Here is a 22514-nt window from a genome sequence, read left to right as displayed (position 1 = left end):
GTGGTGGGCTAGGCTAGTCTGCCCACGGGTTTATTCAAGTGTTGAGTGGCTTAGTCAAAAATATGCATGAATGTTTAGTTCTAATTTGCATACAGGTGCCCCATGCCTCATACACTAGCCAAGTTTGGGATCCTAGGAGAACAAATATCTTGCATGAACCACTCATTCTGTTGCAGTTAAACTTCATCAACTACAAAAAAAAAAAATTTAGTGAACATATTTTAATCCATAATTCGTGTAGTAATAAACACAGCCTATTTTACAAGATTAGTAACAGCTATAAAAAAAAAAATAATCCAAACAATGCCAATATCAGCAACCACAACATCAACTGAAAGCAAACATCAAAAACACAAGGTGACAATGGAGCAGTGTACATCAGAGGGTGACATTTCTGGAATGACAAGGGAAAATAATGAATGTACAAATAAAATAATTTACATGGTTTCTTGCCATGAGCATCATCTTTGCCCATATATATATATATATATTTACATACAAAAAGTCTCGTCTGCCAAGAAGCCAGTGTGATCTTGATGACTTGGTTGGATGCCAGTTTCTTCCTGTATTGTTCCCTTTAGTGCTGCCGTCAGAGAAACGCACTCCGTCGAACTCGGTTTCCAGTGACCATTGGATAATAACCATCAGTTGTGTATGCATGGTCCTGTTTTTCTTTCTTCCCCCACCCTCACTTCAAGGATTAATAGAAGAAGAAAACAGTAAAGTAAAGTTGTTCGTTCTTCTTCAGACGTAGAAAAGTCGTACTCGGGAGGTGCTGACGTGAAGATCGTCATCAAAGAACTTGGTCTCTATAACAACATTTCCACTGCAAGGGAGAGAAACAAAGAAACATTACTATTCAGCAAACACTAATCTCTAGCTGCAAAATATGAGACAAAGACGCCTCCACAACGAGGACATTGCAGTTTACAGGAAGTTTGGTGTAGAATAGATAAAGTGTGAAGGAATATTTGGCTGTAGCCTCATTACTTATTCAAGATGCAGCCTAGTGAGTGACAGTTCTGTATTACCTACAAACAATTGCACAACCCAAATGTAGGACAATGAACAAAAGACCCAACAACCCATGCAGATAAATGGAAAAGGCTGAAATAGTTTCTCAAAAATATATATGAACTCTTACGTTAAAACATTTGCAGGCATCATCTGCGACTCTGGAGCCGCCTCTATCAAAGACTGCCATGTGTTTGTGGAGTTGGGAATCACAAAGCCAAACTCAAAGAACCATTCTGCAGGTAGAGGAGAGAGCCATCCAAAATACATTCAATGAGTGTTTATTCACTATGCACGGATATTGTATTCTTTAGTACATACAGGCAGAAAGGAAGAGGCGAAGCAAGAGGGATAACGGAGCCCAAAATCTGTCTTCTTCAGCAGGTGGGTGGCGTTTTAAAAATGTTTTTTGCTCACCAAGCAGAGTTTTTGATTGGAGGTCAATTAGTGTTGAATTTGGTTAACAAAAAATGTAATGGCTTTTTTGCTATGCGTAGCTCATTAGACCGAATATAAGTTTTGTAACGATTAGGTTGTTACGAGTGTACTGATATAAGTAGGACACATGAAATCCCGGGCAACTTAAAAAAAAACATTGGAGGTATGCCTGGTTGACACTAGTTACCACAGCCACAAAGTCATAAACCCTGCCTATTTCTAAGATGTGATTTTAAACCTAACATTACTCACACTGCTAACCTTATACCTTACAGTAATCTTAAATAATATTTCACGATATAGCCAATTTTGACTTTGTATCTGTGGTAACCGTTGTGCCTGTTGTTCACATGCGTATCTGCCCTCTCATTGGCTAGAATGGTCCAACCGGCTCTTGCCTCCTCCAGACTGCCTTCCATTTAAGACATTTCTTTTACCTTGTTAGAGCGGCCACTACAGTATCATGTCAATAAAATGGCTAATCTGTGATATAGGTAACTGCAAAAATAAAGGAAAAACTTAGGTAATTGAGGCATTCAAAGTATATTGAACAAAAATGTAAAACGCAACATGTAAGTTGTTGTTCTCGTGTTTGAAGAGCTGAAATAAAAGATCCCAGAAATGTTCCATAAGCACAAAAAGCTTTACATCCTTGTTACTGAGTATGTCTCCTTTGCAAGGATAATCCATGTCTCAAGTTGAGGGAGCGTGCAATTGTCATGCTGACTGCAGGAATGTCCAAAAGAGCTGTTGTCAGATAAATTCATGTTCATTTCTCCACCATAAGCCGCCTCCAACATCATTTTAGAGAATTTGGCAGTACGGCCAACCGGTCTGAACCGCAGGTGTAACCACGCCAGCCCAGGACCTCCACGGCTTCTTTACCTACGGGATTGTCTGGGGGTGGTGGGGATGCTGAGGAGCATTTCTGTCTGTAATGGGTGTGTGTGTCTCTGTCACCAGATCTCAACCCAATTAAACACTTATGGGAGATTCTAGAGCGGCGCCTGAGACAACGTTTTCCACCACCATCAACAAAACACCACATTTTATTTTATTTATTGCGGACGAATGGTGTTGTATCCCTCCAACAGACTTCCAGACACTTCTAGAATCTATGCCAAGGCGCATTTGAATATGTTCTGGCAGCTCGTGGTGGTCCCAACGCCCTATTAAGACACTATGTTGGTGTTTCCTTTATTTTGGCAGTTACCTGTATATAAAACGCTTATTGAAACAGATCAGAGACTAGTACCTTCTAAACACTGGCCTTTGAAGAAAACCTTCTGCTCAAGGCGGAACTTTTCCAGTTTTTCTGATGAAGAGAAATTTAGCTCTCTGGACACAGCTTTGCACTTGAGAATTTTCTTGGGGACTCGAGCTGCAAGGAAATAAAAAAAAACGGACGGTCAAACTACCAATTAGGAGAGAAGAAATGCAGTCACAAACAAACAACATCCTGGGGCCTCATTTACAAACTGTGCGTACATACAAAATATACCCCAAAATGTGCGTGTGCCAGTTCACGCTAAAGTTGGAATTTATAAAAATATGTACTTGATGTGAGAATGTGTTCACATCCCTGTCAACTTTAGACCATGCGTAAGCACATCTGCTTGTGATTGAAATATTGTATTGCAAGCTGGCAAGTAAGTCATTTGTGAAAATCGCAGATATGCATATTCATAAAAAAACTAAAAAAACAGTAAAAAAGAATTCAGCCATTTATCATTACTGAGAGGATCCATTTTTCTTTTAGAATATAAAATAATTTGAAATAGGAATCTTTTTCCTATATATATTATATAACCATTGCAGAATATATTAATGACCTTTTCTGGTCTTGATTGGGTTTATATTCCTGAAGGAGCCATACAACAAATTACCATGCACATCTCTCATTTAATTGGACCTAGTAGCCTAGTAAATAGATAGGTTATATGTATTTCAAGTTTTGCAATATCATATGTAGTGCGGTTTATAATACCGTTATATGGGTCAAATTTAACAGGTGAACCATTGATCTTTGACATTGATTTAGGCCTTAGTAAGCTACTGGAAGTAAGTTAATGGAATTCCATTTGAATTTGTAGCCTGCCTTAGACAATGTTTCACAATTCGCAGGCAGTCCATATTTAGGTTGGGGGGGGGGGGGGCAGGGGATCAATGCAAAACATTGTTGAATTCAAATGTTCTGTAGACATGTCCACAACAATTTGCCTTTTTTTTTTCTTTCAGAAACTGACAGTCCTGCATAAATTACTGCAGAAGATTAAAACATGCTGCACACACAGTAAATAAACCGGTAGCTTTATGTAAAATATTTGACAGTTTGGGTAAACTTGGGCTACAGTATTGCTGTGTGATAGGTGGCGACATCAATGCCCATTTAAGCTCATAGTCTATACCACGGTAGAACATATAAACCCAATAATATCTGTATGAACTAAATATTGAATGTCTTTTGCATGCTGTGGCCTAATGCCAATAGTTCCAAATTATACCTCAAATAAAAAGGGTGATATTGTCACCACATGGAGAGCGTTTCAGGTGGAGCATTTTTTATTTTATTTAACTAGTCAAGCCAGTTAAGAACAAATACTTATTTTCAATGACGGCCTAGGAACAGTGGGTTAACTGCCTTGTTCAGGGGCAGAATGACAGAGTTTTACCTGGTCAGTTCGTGGGGTTCGATCTTGCAACCTTTCGGTTACTAGTCCAACGCTCTAACCACTGCCGCCCCACCAATGCACGTTCACGCAGTTTTACGACAGGTTTGATTTATAACGAGAAACATGCTTATGTATGGCGTGCGCCAAGTTTATAAATCTCTATTTTTGTACATGAACTTTTCAGAAATGGGGAATTAAAAAATTATAGATTTAAAATTAGGCCCCTAATGTTTACCTAGAGCTAGGCTACTTTCTCACATAAAATACATGTTCCCCTTTCTATTGATTATAATATACACAATATTTAACATGGCACAACATGATATAACTATGTTTAAAAGGGAAATTGCTAATTATCATTTTGGGATATTTTGACATTGGTTCAGGGGTTCAAGCTCTTAAGGAAAAACTGACTGCTGGGATGGTTAGAACCGAGTGGTCATCTTCATAGTGGTTGGAATATTCGGCCTAAAAATCCAGATTTCCTCCAGGAGGGAAGCAAGATGACAGTAAACCAGCCAGTACCTTCATGTTCGACCCCAGGAAGAGACAGATCCTCCGTTCCCTGCCACAGCACCTTCCCAGTCTCAGCATCACGCAAGTTCATCCAGTTTCTGGCAGAGGGAGTCGAGGAACACTACGGACACAGCCATGTACTTCCATCAGGCAACAGTAGCCTTGTCTAGGTTCTGGTCTGTACTGTTTGTGTCTGCAGCTCGTGGCAAAAATTTGAATTTTCCCTCAGAGCCAGGGATCAATTAAGTAACGCCAATATTCCTCAAGGTTGCAGGATAACAGGAAACCCATCAAGTTACGATAGTTTAGTGGAAGCCAACTGTCAGACAATTCAAAGAGTAGCCAAGCCCAATCAAAAGGAGGTAAATACACAACGATATACAACCTTTGATCTCTCGGAACCAACAGGTAATCCAGAAGTATGCAACAGATGTTCAACTCAGTCTCGGACAACAACAAAAAAGCTAACCAACGGACACAGGTTTTGTTGATAATTCAACTAGTGGGCACGAGTTAAAGCCAAAAAAGAAACTGTCTAGGTCTATTTTTATACTTCCGAAACTCTTAAGAGAGCTGACGTTTGTGGCTCTAGTTATTTACACCAGCTCTCACACAATGTTATTTTATTGGAGTGGCCAATAAAGCTGCCCATTATTATGTAGCTACTACTAGCTAACGTCTTCTAATAGGTCAAGTGGTGCAAGCTGAGGCAAGTGTGTCACGTAACAGTTCTCCAGCTGGTGCTAACAGAACAAAGAGTTTCTGACTCGGCTCTGGAAGCCGACCTGAAGATGTGGCTCGTGTGTCAACTAGAGGGTACTCCATGTCAGAAGCACCTGAACTCCTGTGTCAAGACCATCTGTGCCCCCCCCCAACAGGGTGTCAGCACCAGCCTGCACAGCCCTCCTCAGGACACAATGCCATTCAGTTGACATGACTATTTCATGACTAAGTGCTTGAAACAGCAAAACGGAATTAAATCGGAGGAGCAAAGTGTCTGTCGATCCATTCCGCACACGGGATCAATTCTTTCAAACTAACAATAAGAGTCTAAATATAGAATGACCAAATTTCAAAACAGCAGGTAGGAAAATAACAGTTGAGGTCAAGTGAAAACAGAAACATGGGGCAACCAACTCCAACGCTGAGCTGTCTTAGCTAGCTGCTGTGGAGCGAGGACTGTCTTAGCTAGCTGCTGTGGAGCGAGGACTGTCTTAGCTAGCTGCTGTGGAGCGAGGACTGTCTTAGCTAGCTGCTGTGGAGCGAGGACTGTCTTAGCTAGCTGCTGTGGAGCGAGGACTGTCTTAGCGAGATGAAACATGTGGTGCTTTGAATCATTTAATCCTTTCAAAATCTGACAGCCTGCAGCCCAGCAACATTGGGTCAGCTCAGTCACCAGCTCAGTCACCAACTCAGTCACCAGCTCAGTCACTAACCTCCCAGCAGCTTCCCACAACCTCCTAGACTGAAACTCAAGTCTACAGTGCGTGGCTCTGTCACCTCAATAGAAACTTCCTCAGAAAACACAGGCCTACTACCAAAAGGTTTTACTAGCCTCGCAAGCCACCCTGATCTTGCAAGCTTACATGAATGGTTTGCTGCGCAGCGGTAATCAGTCTGGTATACACGAGGCTACAGTTTTACCCCTTCATTCAAAAACTCTGTACATGACTGGGATGCTTTGTGTGAAGCGGGTTTGTTAGGTCATATATTGGCTGTGGACTTTGTGCTGTCTGTCTCCTACTTACTACATCATTTAAATTGATTTGAACAGTTGTCAGTCCTGCTGGACCATGACTGGGGGACGAAGCAATTTAGCAGCGTCGACCCATCTGACGTTTTATGAATGGATTACAGTACGATCTGTCCTGCTGCTTCAATGTGAATATATATATATATATATATATATATATATATATATATATATTAATTATATTATAAATTATAATTATAAAATATATATATATATATATATATATATATATATATATGAATTATATTTAGATAATTAAAAAAAATATATATATTTATTATATTATAAATTATAAATATATATACATTATATTTATATATATTATAAATATATATATGAATTATATTTAGATAATTTTAAAATATATATATAGGAATTATATTTAGATAATTTTAAAATATATATATATTTATAATATAAGCTCATTAACTGGCTGCAGAGAACAATTCCAGGAAAATGTTTCCAGTACATTCTAAGGTCAAAGCCTAGACAACACAAAGTTCTTCATAATAGGCCCGGATAAAGATGTCAAGCTCAACGCAGTTCTATTAGGCCCGGTGGGGAAACAGGTGACAGATGTCTCCAGGATCATACCTACTGAGATCCCTGGCACTAAGCAGAGAATATCCGCAAGGGGGATAGACCCTTGTTCCTGAACACACTCAAACAGGCTTTTAATTAGCCCCTAGGGTCATGCTAGCCTCACTTAAGCCCCATCCATTTTTAAAGAGTAGCTTTAAAAATGGTCCATGTAGACTTTTTCCCCCCCTCTTCTTCTCAATATCAAATCTGTCCTGGCTAACAATTAAGTACCTTACTGTGATTGGTTTTCAATTAAAATGGTCAAAAAGAAGCAAAAGTAACTTCTTAGCAAAAAAGCAATTTCTTAAAGAACAATTTTGCTAAGACTGTCCGGGAGTAGCCTGAGTGAGGGGCATAATTGGAGGAGCCTAGTGTGAGGGATATGTAACCTGAAAACTAGCTATTAATGGAGGGCAAACTCTCTTTGTTATGGTCTATTAACCAAATGAATCCAAGGTCATACCGTCTATAATATTGTAACAAGCTCACATAGTTGCTGTCAAACTCTACACTAGTTGGATATTGATTTCCCACAGAGCAAACCATTTCTGTATTTACAGCATTCAGAAATGCATTTATATATATTTTTTTTTTGTAGCTTTGGCAGACATTTTAGTTGTTGTTGAGATTTGTCAATAAAACTCATGAATGCAACTGTTTATGTCAAATTGTTTTGTGTTCTACTTGGAGCCGTGTTTCTCCTGAAAAGAACATGGTAAAACACTTCATTGTGAGACTAAATATAAAGGCTGGACATGCAGATAGATGAAAAGACGATTGTCGCTGGCGTCTCGGGACTGATAGGGTTAACTTGTATCACCTGACGATGTAGCCATGTGGCATAAAGAACCCACCCATGCAAACAAGCTGACATTTTCCCTCTCCAAAACAGATCTTAGACTATCACAGAGTATTACTCCTACCTCATAGTGGGAATATAAAACACAGGAAAATCACATTTGACTGCACATGCAAGAGTCATAAAAGTCATGACGCATGGAATATTGCATAAACTGTCAAATGAAAGCATTGCAAATTAATACATTTCAAAAAACATTTTTTTTGTAACAAACATCTTCAGAAATGCAATTGAGACCGTTTTACTTTTCTGAAGTCTTAAAGCTCAAATATCCTACCACTACTAGACCAACTCAGACTTTCCCTGTGAGGTTAGCCAGTCATTGTGTTCACACAGTTCTGTGAATCAGTTTGTTACAGGGACAGATTAAAATGCAAGTCAGGTCTACTCAGGGGAAGCCGAAGCTGGCTACAGTGCACACTGCATTCTCCTCCGAGGTCAGCCTTTGCCTTTCCTTAGGGACATAACACAGAGGCATAACAGAGGCAATGTTGTACAAGCCAGGAAGCCCAATGCAGCAACAGCATCATACATAAATCAGTCATGTAGCCTGTATATTTTTAGTCTGAGATGTACATTTGTCTAATTAACCAAACTGCAGAGAGGTTTTTCAATACAATGAACTACTGTAGGGCGGCTTAATAAAATACTGTGGTGTTCTATGGAAAAGCAGGATTCTCAGCACGACTTGGGTAATCGGCTATAGCCTAGGCCTAAGGCACACGGTACTGGGTTATTCATAGATGCAAGGCAGTTCCCAGGAATCAAAGTATCAAATAATCTGATTAGGCAGCACAAGGGAAAAGCACACAAATCACACTTTCATAATTTCAGGTTATACCTACATTCATTACAGAATGTGAATATTACGCTAGACTTAGAAACTGTAATAACTGAAAGCAATTACGATATTCTCGTCGTCAAAGTCTGCAAAAACAAGCAAATTGGTGATGAAGCTGAGTTGTAGCACATCTTGTGCCTTCTTTGAATTCTCCCTGCTGTGATACAACTTCTAGTGCTTTCTATAAATATCCTCATTGCATAAGACAATGACCTACAGGTCAAAACCCGGTCATGCTGGGGAAGACTTCCTAACCTCCTTAACCCGATAGTCACCACACACAGAAAACTCTGATCAGCACACATCAAATAAATACACCACTTCTAGATTAATTTGATGGAAAAACCTTGAGAAATCTGTGTGAATGTAGCCTGTTTCTTGATGATGACGTAATCACGATTAATCTGATGAGTTTTTGGTTTTAGTTCAAAGATGGACAATTCCTCAGAGTACAGATTGATTGCTTGGTCTCAGAAGAATCCGCTGACACTTGAAACAGCTCGACTATCCTCTCTCGCAATCCACAACAAAACAAAATGCAAAGGCTAACCTATTTTGCAAAGGTTGTAAAATCAGTTACACAATAGAGCCCCATAAAACCTAGCGGTCAAAAACGGAAATGGTTCCTACATTTATAAACCACCCATTTTAGAACCCTTTCAAACAAGGTCTGCGTTTCATGTAGGCTTTCCCTGGCATTACGTTTTGATAATCATGTAAATCGCGCTAGGACAAGCTTACTTTTATCAATATAGTCAGCTCCATTTACTTTGAAATTTGAAAATGCTAATTACCATCAAAATACACATCATATAAATTCCTGCAAGCCATCTCTAGCGGGCACCTTTGCTGTCAGCTAGCTAGCTACCTTGTAACAAAACAAAATATTGTGATTTACTGATCTATATTTTATTTAAATAATATTTGTTGGCTTATTTATGCATTTGGTCTTGTACACAATACTATCAGTCAGACATTTACATTATGCCATGAATAATAGGCTATATATATATATATATATATATATATATATTTTTTTTTTTGCAAAGACGCTAGCTAGCTAACCTACCTAGGTAAAAATAGCAATATCCCCTTATTTTACCAGATCCTCTTCTCCTTTAGCTGGTGGTATACATTTAATCCCTTATCAGTTCTGCCAACTATATGAACGAGGTGATACCCATTTCAATTAAATGGTGTCAGAATGCACTACTGTATTAAAGCGATTCAGAACTAACTTGACACATTCGGTTGCAGATTCAAAGCCAGACTAATTCATAGTAGAATTTAAACAGGTCATGAATGAATAAGCATATTTATTTGACAAGAACGCACCTAGTCACCCATCAATCAAGTCAAACACCTTAACTGCAACAATTACATTGTTTTACAGAAATCTAAATAGTAAACAATGCATACATAAAATAAACAGCTGACTTGAAGTAAAGCTTAAACTATTTATTAGTCTGAGAGCGCACAGATTCTTCTGCTTTTCCATGATAGGAATTAGACCAGCATAAATAAAGCAAAATGTTAAACGCCATATTGTGATTTTTGGTGGGTGAGTTACAAATGGAGAAATAACTGGATGTTGAAGGTAAGCTTAAAACACACTGAACAATTTCTTATTTTTTTATTCTCAATATTTAGCCATTTTAGCAGATACTGTAAATTGCTCTGGATAAGAGTATGAGTGAATACATTTCCATTCTTTTTGCACTGGTCCCTTGTGGGAATAGAACCCACAACCTTGGCATTGCAAGCACCATGCTCTACCAACTGAGCCAAACAGGACTGCGTCGATCCCATGTTATATGAGCTGAAATAATAGACCCCCAAAAATGTTCCATATGCACAAAAAGCTTATTTCTCTCAAATTTTGTGCACAAATTGGTTGACATCCCTATTAGTGAGTGTTTCTCCTTCGCCAAGATAATCCATCCACCTGACAGGTGTGGCAAATCAAAAAGCTGATTAAAACAGCATGATCATTACACAGGTGCACTTTGTGCTGGGGACAATAACACAACGCCACAGATGTCTCAAGTTGAGGGAGCATGCAATTGGCATGTTGACTGCAGGCATGCCCAACAGAGCCAGATCATTTTATGTTAATTTCTCTCCCGTGAGTCGCCTCCAATGTATGGCGCTGTGTGGGTGAGCGGATTGCTGATGTCAACGTTGTGAACAGAGTGCCCCATGGTGCCAGTGGGGTTACAGTATGGGCAGGCATAAGAGACGGACAATGCACACAATTGCATTTCACAGATGGAAATTTGAATGCACAGAAATACTATGACAAGATCCTGAGGCCCAAGGTATCTGTGAACAACAGTTGCAAATCTGTATTTACAGTCACGTAAAATCCATAGAGTAGGGCCTAATTAAATTGATCTCCTCAAATGTTATTTAATTAGGCTAGTCAGTTACGAACAAATTCTTATTTATAACGACGGCCTACCAAAAGGCCTCCAGCGGGGACAAGGGCTGCAATTCATTTTATATATAACACAAAGGCAAGAGAAACACCAAAGATACCTAAGACAACAACATGGCAGCAACACACAACACAGCATGGTAGCCCCCCCCCCCCCAAAAAAGACAACATGGTAGCAGCAACACATGAACTGTAACTCAGAAAATATTTGAAGTGATTGCATGTTGTGTTCATATTTTTGTTCAGTATAAAAATACTAGGTAAACTCAGGCAGAATGAGAAATACTTAAGACAACAAAAAAATGAAGTCATGCCTAAATACAGCTTCTTCAGGAACTATTCATACCCTTTGACTTCTTCCACATGTTGTTGTTACAAAGTGGGATTAAAATGGATGTCATTTTTTGGGCAAAAATCTACAAAGTGTGGAAGAATAATTAAATGGAAAATAACACATTTTTGATTAGAGAAGTTCCCAAAGTTGACACAAATGATAAACTACTACACATACAGTGCATTCAGAAAGTATTCAGACTCCTTGCCTTGTTACGTTACAGCCTTGTTCTAAAATGTATTAAATATTTTGTCAGTCGTGGCCAAAAGTTGAGAATGACAAATATAAATTTTCATAAAGTCTGCTGTCTCAGTTTGTATGATGGTAATTTGCATATACTCCAGAATGTTATGAAGAGTGATCAGATGAATTGCAATTCTTCACTATGCAAATTAACTGAATCCCCCCCCCACCAAAAAAAACATTTCCACTGCATTTCAGCCCTGCCACAAAAGGACCAGCTGACATGTCAGTGATTCTCTCGTTAACACAGGTGTGAGTGGTGACGAGGACAAGCCTGGAGATCACTCTGTCATGCTGATTGAGTTCGAATAACAGACTGGAAACTTCAAAAGGAGGGTGGTGCTTGGAATCATTGTTCTTCCTCTGTCAACCATGGTTACCTGCAAGGAAACATGTGCTGTCATCATTGCTTTGCACAAAAAGGGCTTTACAGGGAAGGATATTGCTGCCAGTAAGATTGCACCTAAATCAACCATTTATCAGATCATCAAGAACTTCAAAGAGAGCGGTTCAATTGTTGTGAAGAAGGCTTCAGGTCGCCCAAGAAAGTCCAGCATGCGCCAGGACCGTCTCCTAAAGTTGATTCAGCTGCGGGATCGGAGCACCACAAGTTTTGGAGGATGGCCTGGTGTCAAGAAGGGCGGCAAAGAAGCCACTTCTCCCCAGGAAAAACATCAAGGACAGACTGATATTCTGCAAAAGGTACAGGGATTGGTCTGCTGAGGAGTGGGGTAAAGTTGCTTCCTCTGATGAATCCCTTTTCCGATTGTTTGGGGCATCCGGAGAAAAGCTTGTCCGGAGAAGACAAGGTGAGCGCTACCATCAGTCTTGTGTCATGCCAACAGTAAAGCATCCTGAGACCATTCATGTGTGGGGTTGCTTCTCAACCAAGGGAGTGGGCTCACTCACAATTTTGCCTAAGAACACAGCCATGAATAAAGAATGGTACCAACACATCCTCCGAGAGCAACTTCTCCCAACCATCCAGGAACAGTTTGGTGATGAACAATGCCTTTTCCAGCATAATGGAGCACCTTGCCATAAGGCAAAAGTGATAACTAAGTGGCTCGGGGAACAAATCATCCATATTTTGGGTCCATGGCTAGGAAACTCCCCCGCCTTTAATCCAATTGAGAATTTGTAGGCAATCCTCAAGAGGCTGGTGGACAAACAAACACCCACAAATTCTGACAAACTCCAAGCATTGATTATGCAAGAATGGACTGCCATCAGTCAGGATGTGGCCCAGAAGTTAATTGACAGCATGCCAGGGTGGATTGCAGTGGTCTTGAAAAAGAGGGTCACACTGCAAATATTGACTCTTTGCATCAACTTCATGTCATTGTAAATAAAAGCCTTTGACACTTATGAAATGCTTGTAATTATACTTCAGTATTCCATCGTAACATCTGACAAAAATATCTAAAGATACTGAAGCAGCAAACTTTGTGGAAATTCATATTTGTGTCATTCCCAAAACTTTTGGCCACGACTGTACACACAATATCCCATAATGGACAAAACAATAACAGGTTTTTAGAAATTTTTGCAAATTTGCAAAGAAATACCTTATTTACATAAGTATTCAGACCCTTTGCTATGAGACTCGACATTGAGCTCAGTTGCATCCTGTTTCCATTTATCATCCTTGAGATTTCTACAACTTGATTGGGGTTCACCTGTGGTAAATGAAATTGATTTGACATGATTTGGAAAGGCACATACCTGTCTATATAAGGTCCCACAGTTGACAGTGCATATCAGAGCAAAAACCAAGCCATGAGGTCGAAGGAATTGTCTGTAGAGCTCGAGCAGAGACAGGATTGTGTCGGGGCACAGATATGGGGAAGGGTACCAAAACATTTCTGCAGCATTGAAGGTCCCCAAGAACATAGTGGCCTCAATCATTCTTAAATGGAAGAAGTTTGGAACCAACAAGACTCTTCCTAGAGCAATCGGGGGAGAATGGCCTTGGTCAGGGAGGTGACCAAGAAGTGACCATCGAGTTCATAACAACCCTAAGCACACAGCCAAGACAAAGATCCCGTGGAGATGGGAGAACCTTCCAGAAGGACAACCATTTCTGCGGCACTCCACCAATCAGGTCTTTATGGTAGTGGCCAGACGGAAGCCACTAAAATGAACATGACAGCCCGCTTGGAATTTGCCAAAAGACACCTAAAGGACTCAGAACATGAGAAACAAAATACTCTGGTCCGTTGAAACCAAGATTGAACTATTTGGCCTGAATGCAAAGCATGACATCTGGAGGAAACATGGCACCATCCCTACGGTGAAGCATGGTGGTGGCAGCTTCATTCTGTGTTGATGTTTTTCAGCGACAGGGACACTAGTCAGGATCGAGGGAAAGATGAACGGAGCAAAGTACAGATATCCTTGATTAAAAACCTGCCCCAGAGAGCTCAGGACCTCAAACTGGGGTGAAGGTTAACCTTCCAACAGCATAACAACCCTAAGCACACAGCCAAGACAATGTAGGAGTGGCATTGGGCCATGTCTCGGAGCGTCCTCAAGTGGCCCAGCCAGAGCCCGGGCTTGAACCCGACCTAACCTCTCAAGAGACCTGAAAATAGCTGTGCAGCGACGCTCCCATACAACCTGACAGAGCTTAAGAGGATCTGCAGAGAGGAATGGGAGAAACTCCCCAAATACAGGTGTGCCAAGCTTGTAGCGTCATACCCAAGAAGACCCGAGACTGTAATTGCTGCCAAAGTTGCTTCAACAAAGTACTGAGTAAAGGGTTTGAATACTTATGTAAATGTGATATTTCAGTTAATGAAATTGCACAAATTTCTATTTTTGCTTTGTCATTATGGAGTACTGTGTTGATGAGGGGGAAAACAACTAATCAATTTTAGAATAAGGCTGGAAAAAGTTTCAGAAGGCACTGTATGAAAGACTGTACAATAGCCTACACATGGAGAGGAACCGAAAGGCACATGCCAGTACCAACCAATACTACTCATCCGACAGACAGGGCAGGTGTGGACCAGTGATGCCTTCTAGTTGCAACATTTCACATGTTGTTGTACAAATGGAATAGACAACAGGTGGAAATTATAGGCAATTAGCAAGACACCCCCAATAAAGGAGTGGTTCTGCAGGTGGGGACCACAGACCACTTCTCAGTTCCTATGCTTCCTGGCTGATGTTTTGGTCACTTTTGAATGCTGGCGGTGCTTTCACTCTAGTGGTAGCATGAGATGGAGTCTACAACCCACACAAGTGGCTCAGGTAGTGCAGCTCATCCTGGATGGCACATCAATGCGAGCTGTGGCAAGAAGATTTGCTGTGTCTGTCAGCGTAGTGTCCAGAGCATGGAGGCGCTACCAGGAGACAGGCCAGTACATCAGGAGACGTGGAGGAGGTCGTAGGAGGGCAACAACCCAGCAGCAGGACCACTACCTCCGCCTTTGTGCAAGGAGGAGCAGGAGGAGCACTGCCAGAGCCATGCAAAATGACCTCCAGCAGGCCACAAATGTGCATGTGTCTGCTCAAACGGTCAGAAACAGATTCCATGAGGGTGGTATGAGGGCCCGACGTCCACAGGTGGGGGTTGTGCTTACAGCCCAACACAGTGCAGGATGTTTTTCATTTGCCAGAGAACACCAAGATTGGCAAATTCGCCACTGGCGCCCTGTGCTCTTCACAGATGAAAGCAGGTTCACACTGAGCACATGTGACAGGAGACGCCGTGGAGAACGTTCTGCTGCCTGCAACATCCTCCAGCATGACCGATTTGGCGGTGGGTCAGTCATGGTGTGGGGTGGCATTTCTTTGGGGGACCGCACAGCCCTCCATGTGCTCGCCAGAGGTAGCCCGACTGCCATTAGGTACCGAGATGAGATCCTCAGATCCCTTGTGAGACCATATGCTGGTGCGATTGGCCCTGGGTTCCTCCTAATGCAAGACAATGATAGACCTCATGTGGCTGGAGTGTGTCAACAGTTCCTGCAAGAGGAAGGCATTGATGCTATGGACTGGCCCGCCCGTTCCCCAGACCTGAATCTAATTGAGCACATCTGGGACATCATGTCTCGCTCCATCCACCAACGCCACATTGCACCACAGACTGTCCAGGAGTTGGCGGATGCTTTAGTACAGGTCTGGGAGGAGATCCCTCAGGAGACCATCCGCCACCTCATCAGGAGCATGCCCAGGCATTGTAGGGAGGTCATACAGGCACGTGGAGGCCACACACACTACTGAGCCTCATTTTGACTTGTTTTAAGGACATTACATCAAAGTTGGATCAGCCTGTAGTGTGGTTTTCCACTTTAATTTTGAGTGTGACTCCAAATCCAGACCTCCATGGGTTGATACATTTTATTTCCATTGATCATTTGTGTGATTTTGTTATCAGCACATTCAACTATGTAAAGAAAAAAGTATTTAATAAGAATATTTCATTCATTCAGATCTAGGATGTGTTATTTTAGTGTTCCCTTTATTTTTTTTGAGCAGTGTATCTAGCAATACCATCTAAATTAATTCCCCTCCTCACGAAAAATGTGTACCCATAGTTCAGAATAATTACAGATCTGAATGGCAGGAGTATGTATAAGCTTTTGTTCCTGCCCAGCTCATATCGGAATACAAATCTTAGCTTACAACCGCGATTCATTATGTTGATTATTTAAGCCAGGTGTTAGAGCTGGGCTGGGACAAAAACCCTTCATACACTCCAGCTCTTCAGGACTTCCTGCAACGACAAACAGACCAAAGCAGGAGAAAAGTGTTCCAGGTTGAAACAGCTTCCCTAGTTGAGAGGTGATGAGACTCCCATTGGTTCTGGAACAGAGAAAATGCAAATAAGGTCTGCAATTAGGCATCAATAACATGACATTTATTGTACCTCAAAAAGAAACGTGTGAACACCAATTACATTAAAACCCACCATAGCAGGTCTGACTAAATAAGGTTACATAACTTTGCCTACTAGTGTAAATACAGGCAAATATATTGATAAAAGTCACCTTGTCCGGGGCCTCCTGAATGGCACAGCGGTCTAAGGCACTGCATCGCAGTGCTAAGGGTGTCACTACAGAGCCGGGTTCGATTCCGGTACTGTATCACAACCAGCCATGAGCGGGAATCCCATAGGGTGGCGCACAATAGGCCGAGTGTTGTCCGTGTTAGGCCGGGGGGCTTTACTTGGCTTATCATGCTCTAGCGGCGGGCCAGATGCCTGCAGGCTGACCTCGGTTGTCAGGTAAACAGCGTTTTGTCCGACACAATGGTGCGGCTGGCTTCCGGGTTAAGTAGGCTGGTGTTAAGAAGAGCGGTTTGGCGGGTCATGTTTCGGAGGACGCATGACTCGACCTTCGCCTCTTCCGATGAGACAAGATCGAAATCGTGGAGAAAAAAGGGGGCAAACAAAATAAATTTAAAAAAAAAGTGGGACCTTGTCCGAGAGAGATTTGCATGGTAATCAAAACATCACACCAGGGTAAGACGACACAAAACAGACCTTCATTTAAGTGTTTCTATAGTCCCCTACGGGGGAAATTGAACAGTGGAAAAACCATTGGAACCATTTCATTGTTTGACTGCTAGGTTTTATGGGTATTATGACCTCGACTGTGGTACTCTAGGAGGATGCAGTGGGCCGTGGCTCCATGCAGTGCTTGGTAGCATGTTAACTCAGTCACCAGGCCTGTTAGGAGGACCATAAGGCAGTAAATCCCTGTCCTTGCAAATCAAGGATTTAAGAATGAGAAGCCTAGAAAATGAAGCCCATCTTGCCTTGAATGTCATGAATACGCAGTCTGCCACACGAGTCACGATCCCTTACCTATTCAACACTGAATAGGCCTACCCTCAGTGCTACCAAGTCATGTTTAATGTACAGGGAGTAATTAAAGAACGATGGATCTTCAGTCTTGAAGCCGATGGCAGTAGAGCAGGTGCGATTAATCTCGTCCGCATTACCGTGCCTATTTTGGGCCGTTGGCTTGTGTTAGCCTATGTAAACCAGAATAAGGGCTTCTATCTGAGCTACAGTAGGGGAGATGCACTGAACATTACCCATGGAAGGTACATAGAAAGCTCCTCAAATGACCTCCTCCACTATCTTCAGGTCTCTACCACACACACACCATAACACATATGGAATCCTGAAGTAACCAAAAAATAAATTTTAAAGTGTTAAAACAATATATTTTGTGGTTTAGATTCTTCAAAGTTGCCACCCTCTTCCTTGATGACAGCTTTGCACACTCTTGGAATTCTCTCAACCAGATTCACCTAGAATGCTTTTCCAACAGTCTTGAAGGTGTTCCCACATATGCTGAGCACTTGTTGGCTGCTTTTCCTTCACTCTGCGGTCCAACTCATTCCAAACCATCTCAATTGGGTTGAGGTTGGGTGATTGTGGAGGCCAGGACATCTGATGCAGCACTCCATCACTCTCCTTCTTGGTCAAATAGCCCTTACACAGCCTGGAGGTATGTTTTGGGTCATTGTCCTGTTGAAATACAAAAGGATAGTCCCACTAAGCCCAAACCAGATGGGATGGCGTATCGCTGCAGAATGCTGTGGTAGCCATGCTGGTTAAATGTGTCTTTCATTCTAAATACATCGCTTACAGTGTCAACAGCAAAGCACCCCTACACCACCACACCTCCTCCTCCATGCTTCACAGTGGGAACCACACATGCTGAGATTATCCGTTCACCTACTCTTCGTCTCACAAAGACACGGCAGTTGGAGCCAAAAATCGCAAATTTGGACTCATCAGAACAAACAGATTTCCACCGGTCTAATGTCTATTGCTCGTGTTTCTTGGCCCAAGCAAGACTCTTCTTATTGGTGTCCTTTAGTAGTGGTTTCTTTGCAGCAATTCAACCATGAAGGCCTGATTCACGCAGTCTCCTCTGAACAGTTGATGTTGAGATGTCTGTTACTTGAACTCTGTGAAGCATTTATTTGGACTGCAATTTCTGAGGCTGGTAACTAATGAACTCATCCTCTACAACAGAGGTCCGCTCCGGGAAAATGTCAAGAACTTTGAATGTTTCTTCATGGCAAACTGGCTCTCATGAGAACCGCCAGAGGAAAGGAAGACAGAGTTACCTCTACCGCAGAGGATACATTCATTAGAGTTACCAGCCTTAAATTGCATACCAACTAAATGCTTCACAGAGTTCAAGTAACAGACATCAACTGTTCAGAGGTGACTACGTGAATCAGGCTTCATGGTCAAATTGCTGCAAAAAAAAAAAAAAAACTACTAAAGGCGCCAGGCTGTGTAAGGGCTGTTTGACTAAGAAGGAGAGTGATGGGAGTGCTAATGAGTGTGCAAAGCTGTCAAGGCAAAGGGTGGCTACTTTGAAGAATCAAATATATTTTGATTTGATTAACACTTATTCAGTTACTACATGATTCCATGTGTGTTATTTCATAGTTGATGTCTTCACTGTTATTCTACAATGTAGAAAATAAAAACAAAGGAAAACCTTTGAATGAGTTGGTGTCCAAACTTTTGACTGGTACTGTATATATGAAAGGACAACGCCATCGATCACATGACACCATTCACTCCCATGTGAAGACTCAATAGGCTGATGTTGCAGGCTCAGTACTGCCCCCTCTGAGTAACTCAAGTTGAAGGCTGACCAGGTTAATGCAACCTGCCATTAGCGACTAAATTATCCTTCTAACTTTTTCTGTGTAAGATTTAAAAGTAAATTGGTTCAAGGACATACATCTAGTAGTGTATTAGAAAGCAATTATGATTGTCTTCTAAACTTTATTACATGAACACCAATTTTTTCTTCTTCTCCATTCACTATAATGGTGGGGATCCTGCTTTCTGCTAATACACAATATTATGATAATCAATCATAGTGGAATTCCGATTCGAACTATAGCTGAAATCTTTGTGAAAACTCTTGTCACAAGCACAGTATTCAGCAGGAGCAGGCTGTTGTGGAGTGGGTTGAGAACTTCAAGTTAACACGGTCCAGACATACCCACGACGAGGGCACGGCAGCACCTCTTCTCCCTCAGGAGGCTGATAAGATTTGGCACGGGCCCTCGGGATCCTCAAAAGTTCTACAGCTGCACCATCGGGGGCATCTTGAATGGCTGCATCGCCGCTTGGTACGGCAAATGCACCACCCTTGACTGCAAAGCGCTACAGAGGGTGGTGCAGACAGCCCAGCACATCACTGGAGCCGAGTTCCCTGCCATCCAGTACCTCTATATTATGCGATGTCAGAGGAAGGCCTGAAAAATTGCCAAAGACTCCAGCCACCCAAGCCATAGACTGTTCACGCTGCTACCGCCAGGCAAAGAGTACTGGAACATCGGCTCTTGGACCAAAAGGCCCTGAGACACCGATAAGACTGCTAAATAGTGAATTAATGATACAAACTATCTGCACCAAAATCTATTTTGCACTGAGGCACACTCACTAAATTACACACTCAGTGTACAAAACACTGAGTGTACAAACCTAATATTGAGTTGCACACCTCCTTTGGCCTTCAGAACAGCATCAATTCATCGGGGCATGGACTCTACAAGGTGTTGAAAGCATTCCACAGGGATGCTGGACCACGTTGACTCCAATGCTTCCCCCAGTTGTATCAAGTTGTCTGGTTGTCCTTTGGGTGGTGGACCATTCTTGATACACATGGGAAACAGTGGAGCGTTTAAATAATACAATAAATAATGCCATTTAGAAGAAGACACGTTTGAAGAAAAAACCCAGCAGCGTTGCAGTTCTTGACACAAACCCGTGCACCTGGCACCTACTGCCGTACCATGCCCTATTCAAAGTCACGTAAATATTTTGGTCTCGCTCATTCACCCTCTGAATGGCACATAAACACAACTCATGTCTCAAAAATCCTTCCTCCCCTTCATCTACACTGAGGTGGATTTAACAAGAGTTCGGGAAAAACCGCACCAAACCAACCTGGTATGAAAGACCACGAAAACGCGAAACTAATGCTGTAAGAAAGGATGCTCTTGCACAAGTAACAGGCAATGCATGACAATTGGCCAATACTGTTCTGTATGTTCGAACAGGTAACGACACAGAGACTGAGCATCAGCAAACGACTCCAAGTTTAGTGCCAGTCAGAACCAGTCAGCAAACTAGCGACGGCAACAATTCAGCTAACCTTAAATGCATATCTAAAAAGATCTCATTGTCCAATGTAACTGCTCCTTATCAACTTATCCGAAATAATTGGCTAAAGTTAACCACCACATCTATGAGTTGAGTATATAACTAAATAACATAGCGAGGCCTGTTACTGTTAGCTAACGTTAAGCTAACTTGACAGCAAACTAACGTTAGATTCAGAGCATATGGCCAAGAAAGACACTAGCAACACTAACGTTACCAACTAGTTAGTTAATAAACCATCAACAGACTGAAAATATTATCTAACTTCGCTAACGTTGCCTAGACTAGCCATCCACGAACTAGCTAACGACTTAAACGTAGCCAGCGTGGTACAACAAGGACAGGTAACGGCTTAGCTAGCTAACTGAAGACTGTAGCCAAATAGCTAGCTAAACAACCAAGCAAAACTCAATTAATTGAAAAGGATACAGCTTAAACCCCTTCAGAATCTCCTTGGCTCTGTCTTCGGCTGAAGACATTATGTCGGAGTCGGACATCTTCAATTTCGTGAGCGTAGAAAAAAAAACTGCTAAAAAAAACGGAGGTTGCTTGTGATGTTACTGTACAGTTAGTTAGCTTTACCAAGCTAATGTAAATGCACCTGAAACTGGCATAAAGTCCAAGGACTCTATCACATTAACCTCTAACAGACCCAGAATTAATCTCACTGGGAACTGCTACAGTACTGATCCCTTAATCAACCTACCCTAAATATATTTTTGGTCGGAGATTGACAGCTAATTCGTCCGAACACCTTGCGCGGTAGCAAAGCAACACACAAAACAACAAATGAAACCGGGCGTCTAGGGAGGGATCAGGCTGGGGGAGACGCGTCACCAGGGGCAACGCCAAAAGGCGGAGGCAACGCCCCATTTCCGCCCCCTTTTTTTCTTGCACGAGTGCCACAGGCAGAATCTATACAAGATAAATCATACAGAGATATTTGAGGAGTACCGCTCAATTTGCAGACACAAAAGCTATGAATCTAGTGTAGGGGCTGTTGCACCTGTGCTTTAAATCAAATTGTCTAGATAGAACCATGAACAAATAGTATGATTACACAATCCTGAGTGTCCTTTTTTTAATCTGATAATTGTATTCTTAATATAAACCAATCAGGTTTTAGGCCTGGGCATAATACTATCACAGCAACCACGCTAGTTGTTAATGATCTTGTCAATGCCTTGGATGCTAAAAAGAGCTGTGCTGCCTTGTTCATTGACCTGTCAAAGGCGTTCAACACTGTTGATCATTTTGTTTTGTTGAAGAAATTATCAAGAGTAGGCCTGGGACATACAGCCTGTTAATTGTTTCAGAATTATCTTAGCGACAGAACTCAGGCCATCTGATAGATAGGGTTAAATCTGAATTTCTTGAGATTCAAAAAGGTGTTCCTCAGGGTTTGATGCTGGGTTCATTATTGTTCACTTTGTATATTAATGACATAGGAAACACTATTGATACTTGTACTACTACGTTTTGTATTCCTGTGCCATCTCAGTGCAGCAGGCCATTCGTGAACTTCAGCATGACTTTGATCCAATAAATAAAACAGAATGCACCTTTCTTCTTACAGACAGAGAGGTTCATCCCACATGTTTGTACAGACTACAATGATGAGTCCTAAAATTGTCCCCTGTGATAAAACATATTGCTGAATGGTAG

At 41.6% G+C, this 22514-nt stretch overlaps 1 protein-coding gene and 1 non-coding gene across 2 annotated transcripts; both read right to left on the bottom strand.

Annotated features, from left to right (window-relative positions):
- Nucleotides 1-206: 206 nt before the first annotated feature.
- Nucleotides 207-21654, bottom strand: LOC139409534 (phosphodiesterase 6D, cGMP-specific, rod, delta). Its single transcript, XM_071154812.1, has 5 exons — nucleotides 21279-21654; nucleotides 4650-4738; nucleotides 2708-2833; nucleotides 1145-1250; nucleotides 207-826 (listed from the first exon to the last, which is right to left on the bottom strand). Exons 1-5 carry the CDS (start codon nucleotides 21344-21346, stop codon nucleotides 745-747), a joined length of 471 nt encoding a protein of 156 aa, XP_071010913.1. The 5' UTR covers nucleotides 21347-21654; the 3' UTR covers nucleotides 207-744.
- trnaa-ugc (transfer RNA alanine (anticodon UGC)) lies at nucleotides 10397-10470 on the bottom strand. Its single transcript has one exon. It is a non-coding gene; the product is annotated as a tRNA-Ala (tRNA).
- Nucleotides 21655-22514: the final 860 nt, after the last annotated feature.

This window comes from Oncorhynchus clarkii, chromosome 5 (assembly GCF_045791955.1).
Source record: "Oncorhynchus clarkii lewisi isolate Uvic-CL-2024 chromosome 5, UVic_Ocla_1.0, whole genome shotgun sequence".
Lineage (NCBI taxonomy): Eukaryota > Metazoa > Chordata > Actinopteri > Salmoniformes > Salmonidae > Oncorhynchus > Oncorhynchus clarkii.
Note: the sequence above shows the minus strand (reverse complement) of the source record. Positions and strands in the feature narration are given on the sequence as shown.

What these genes read in the sequence shown, in the direction of transcription:
- LOC139409534 (XM_071154812.1), bottom strand. Translation starts at nt 21,346, where the DNA reads ATGTCCGACTCCGACATAATGTCTTCAGCCGAAGACAGAGCCAAGGAG. An exon ending in ATTCTGAAGGGGTTTAAGCT is followed by an intron (nt 4,739 to 21,278) that starts GTATCCTTTTCA and finishes TCCCTCTGCCAG; the next exon opens with AAACTGGATGAACTTGCGTG. An exon ending in TCCTGGGGTCGAACATGAAG is followed by an intron (nt 2,834 to 4,649) that starts GTACTGGCTGGT and finishes ATTTCCTTGCAG; the next exon opens with CTCGAGTCCCCAAGAAAATT.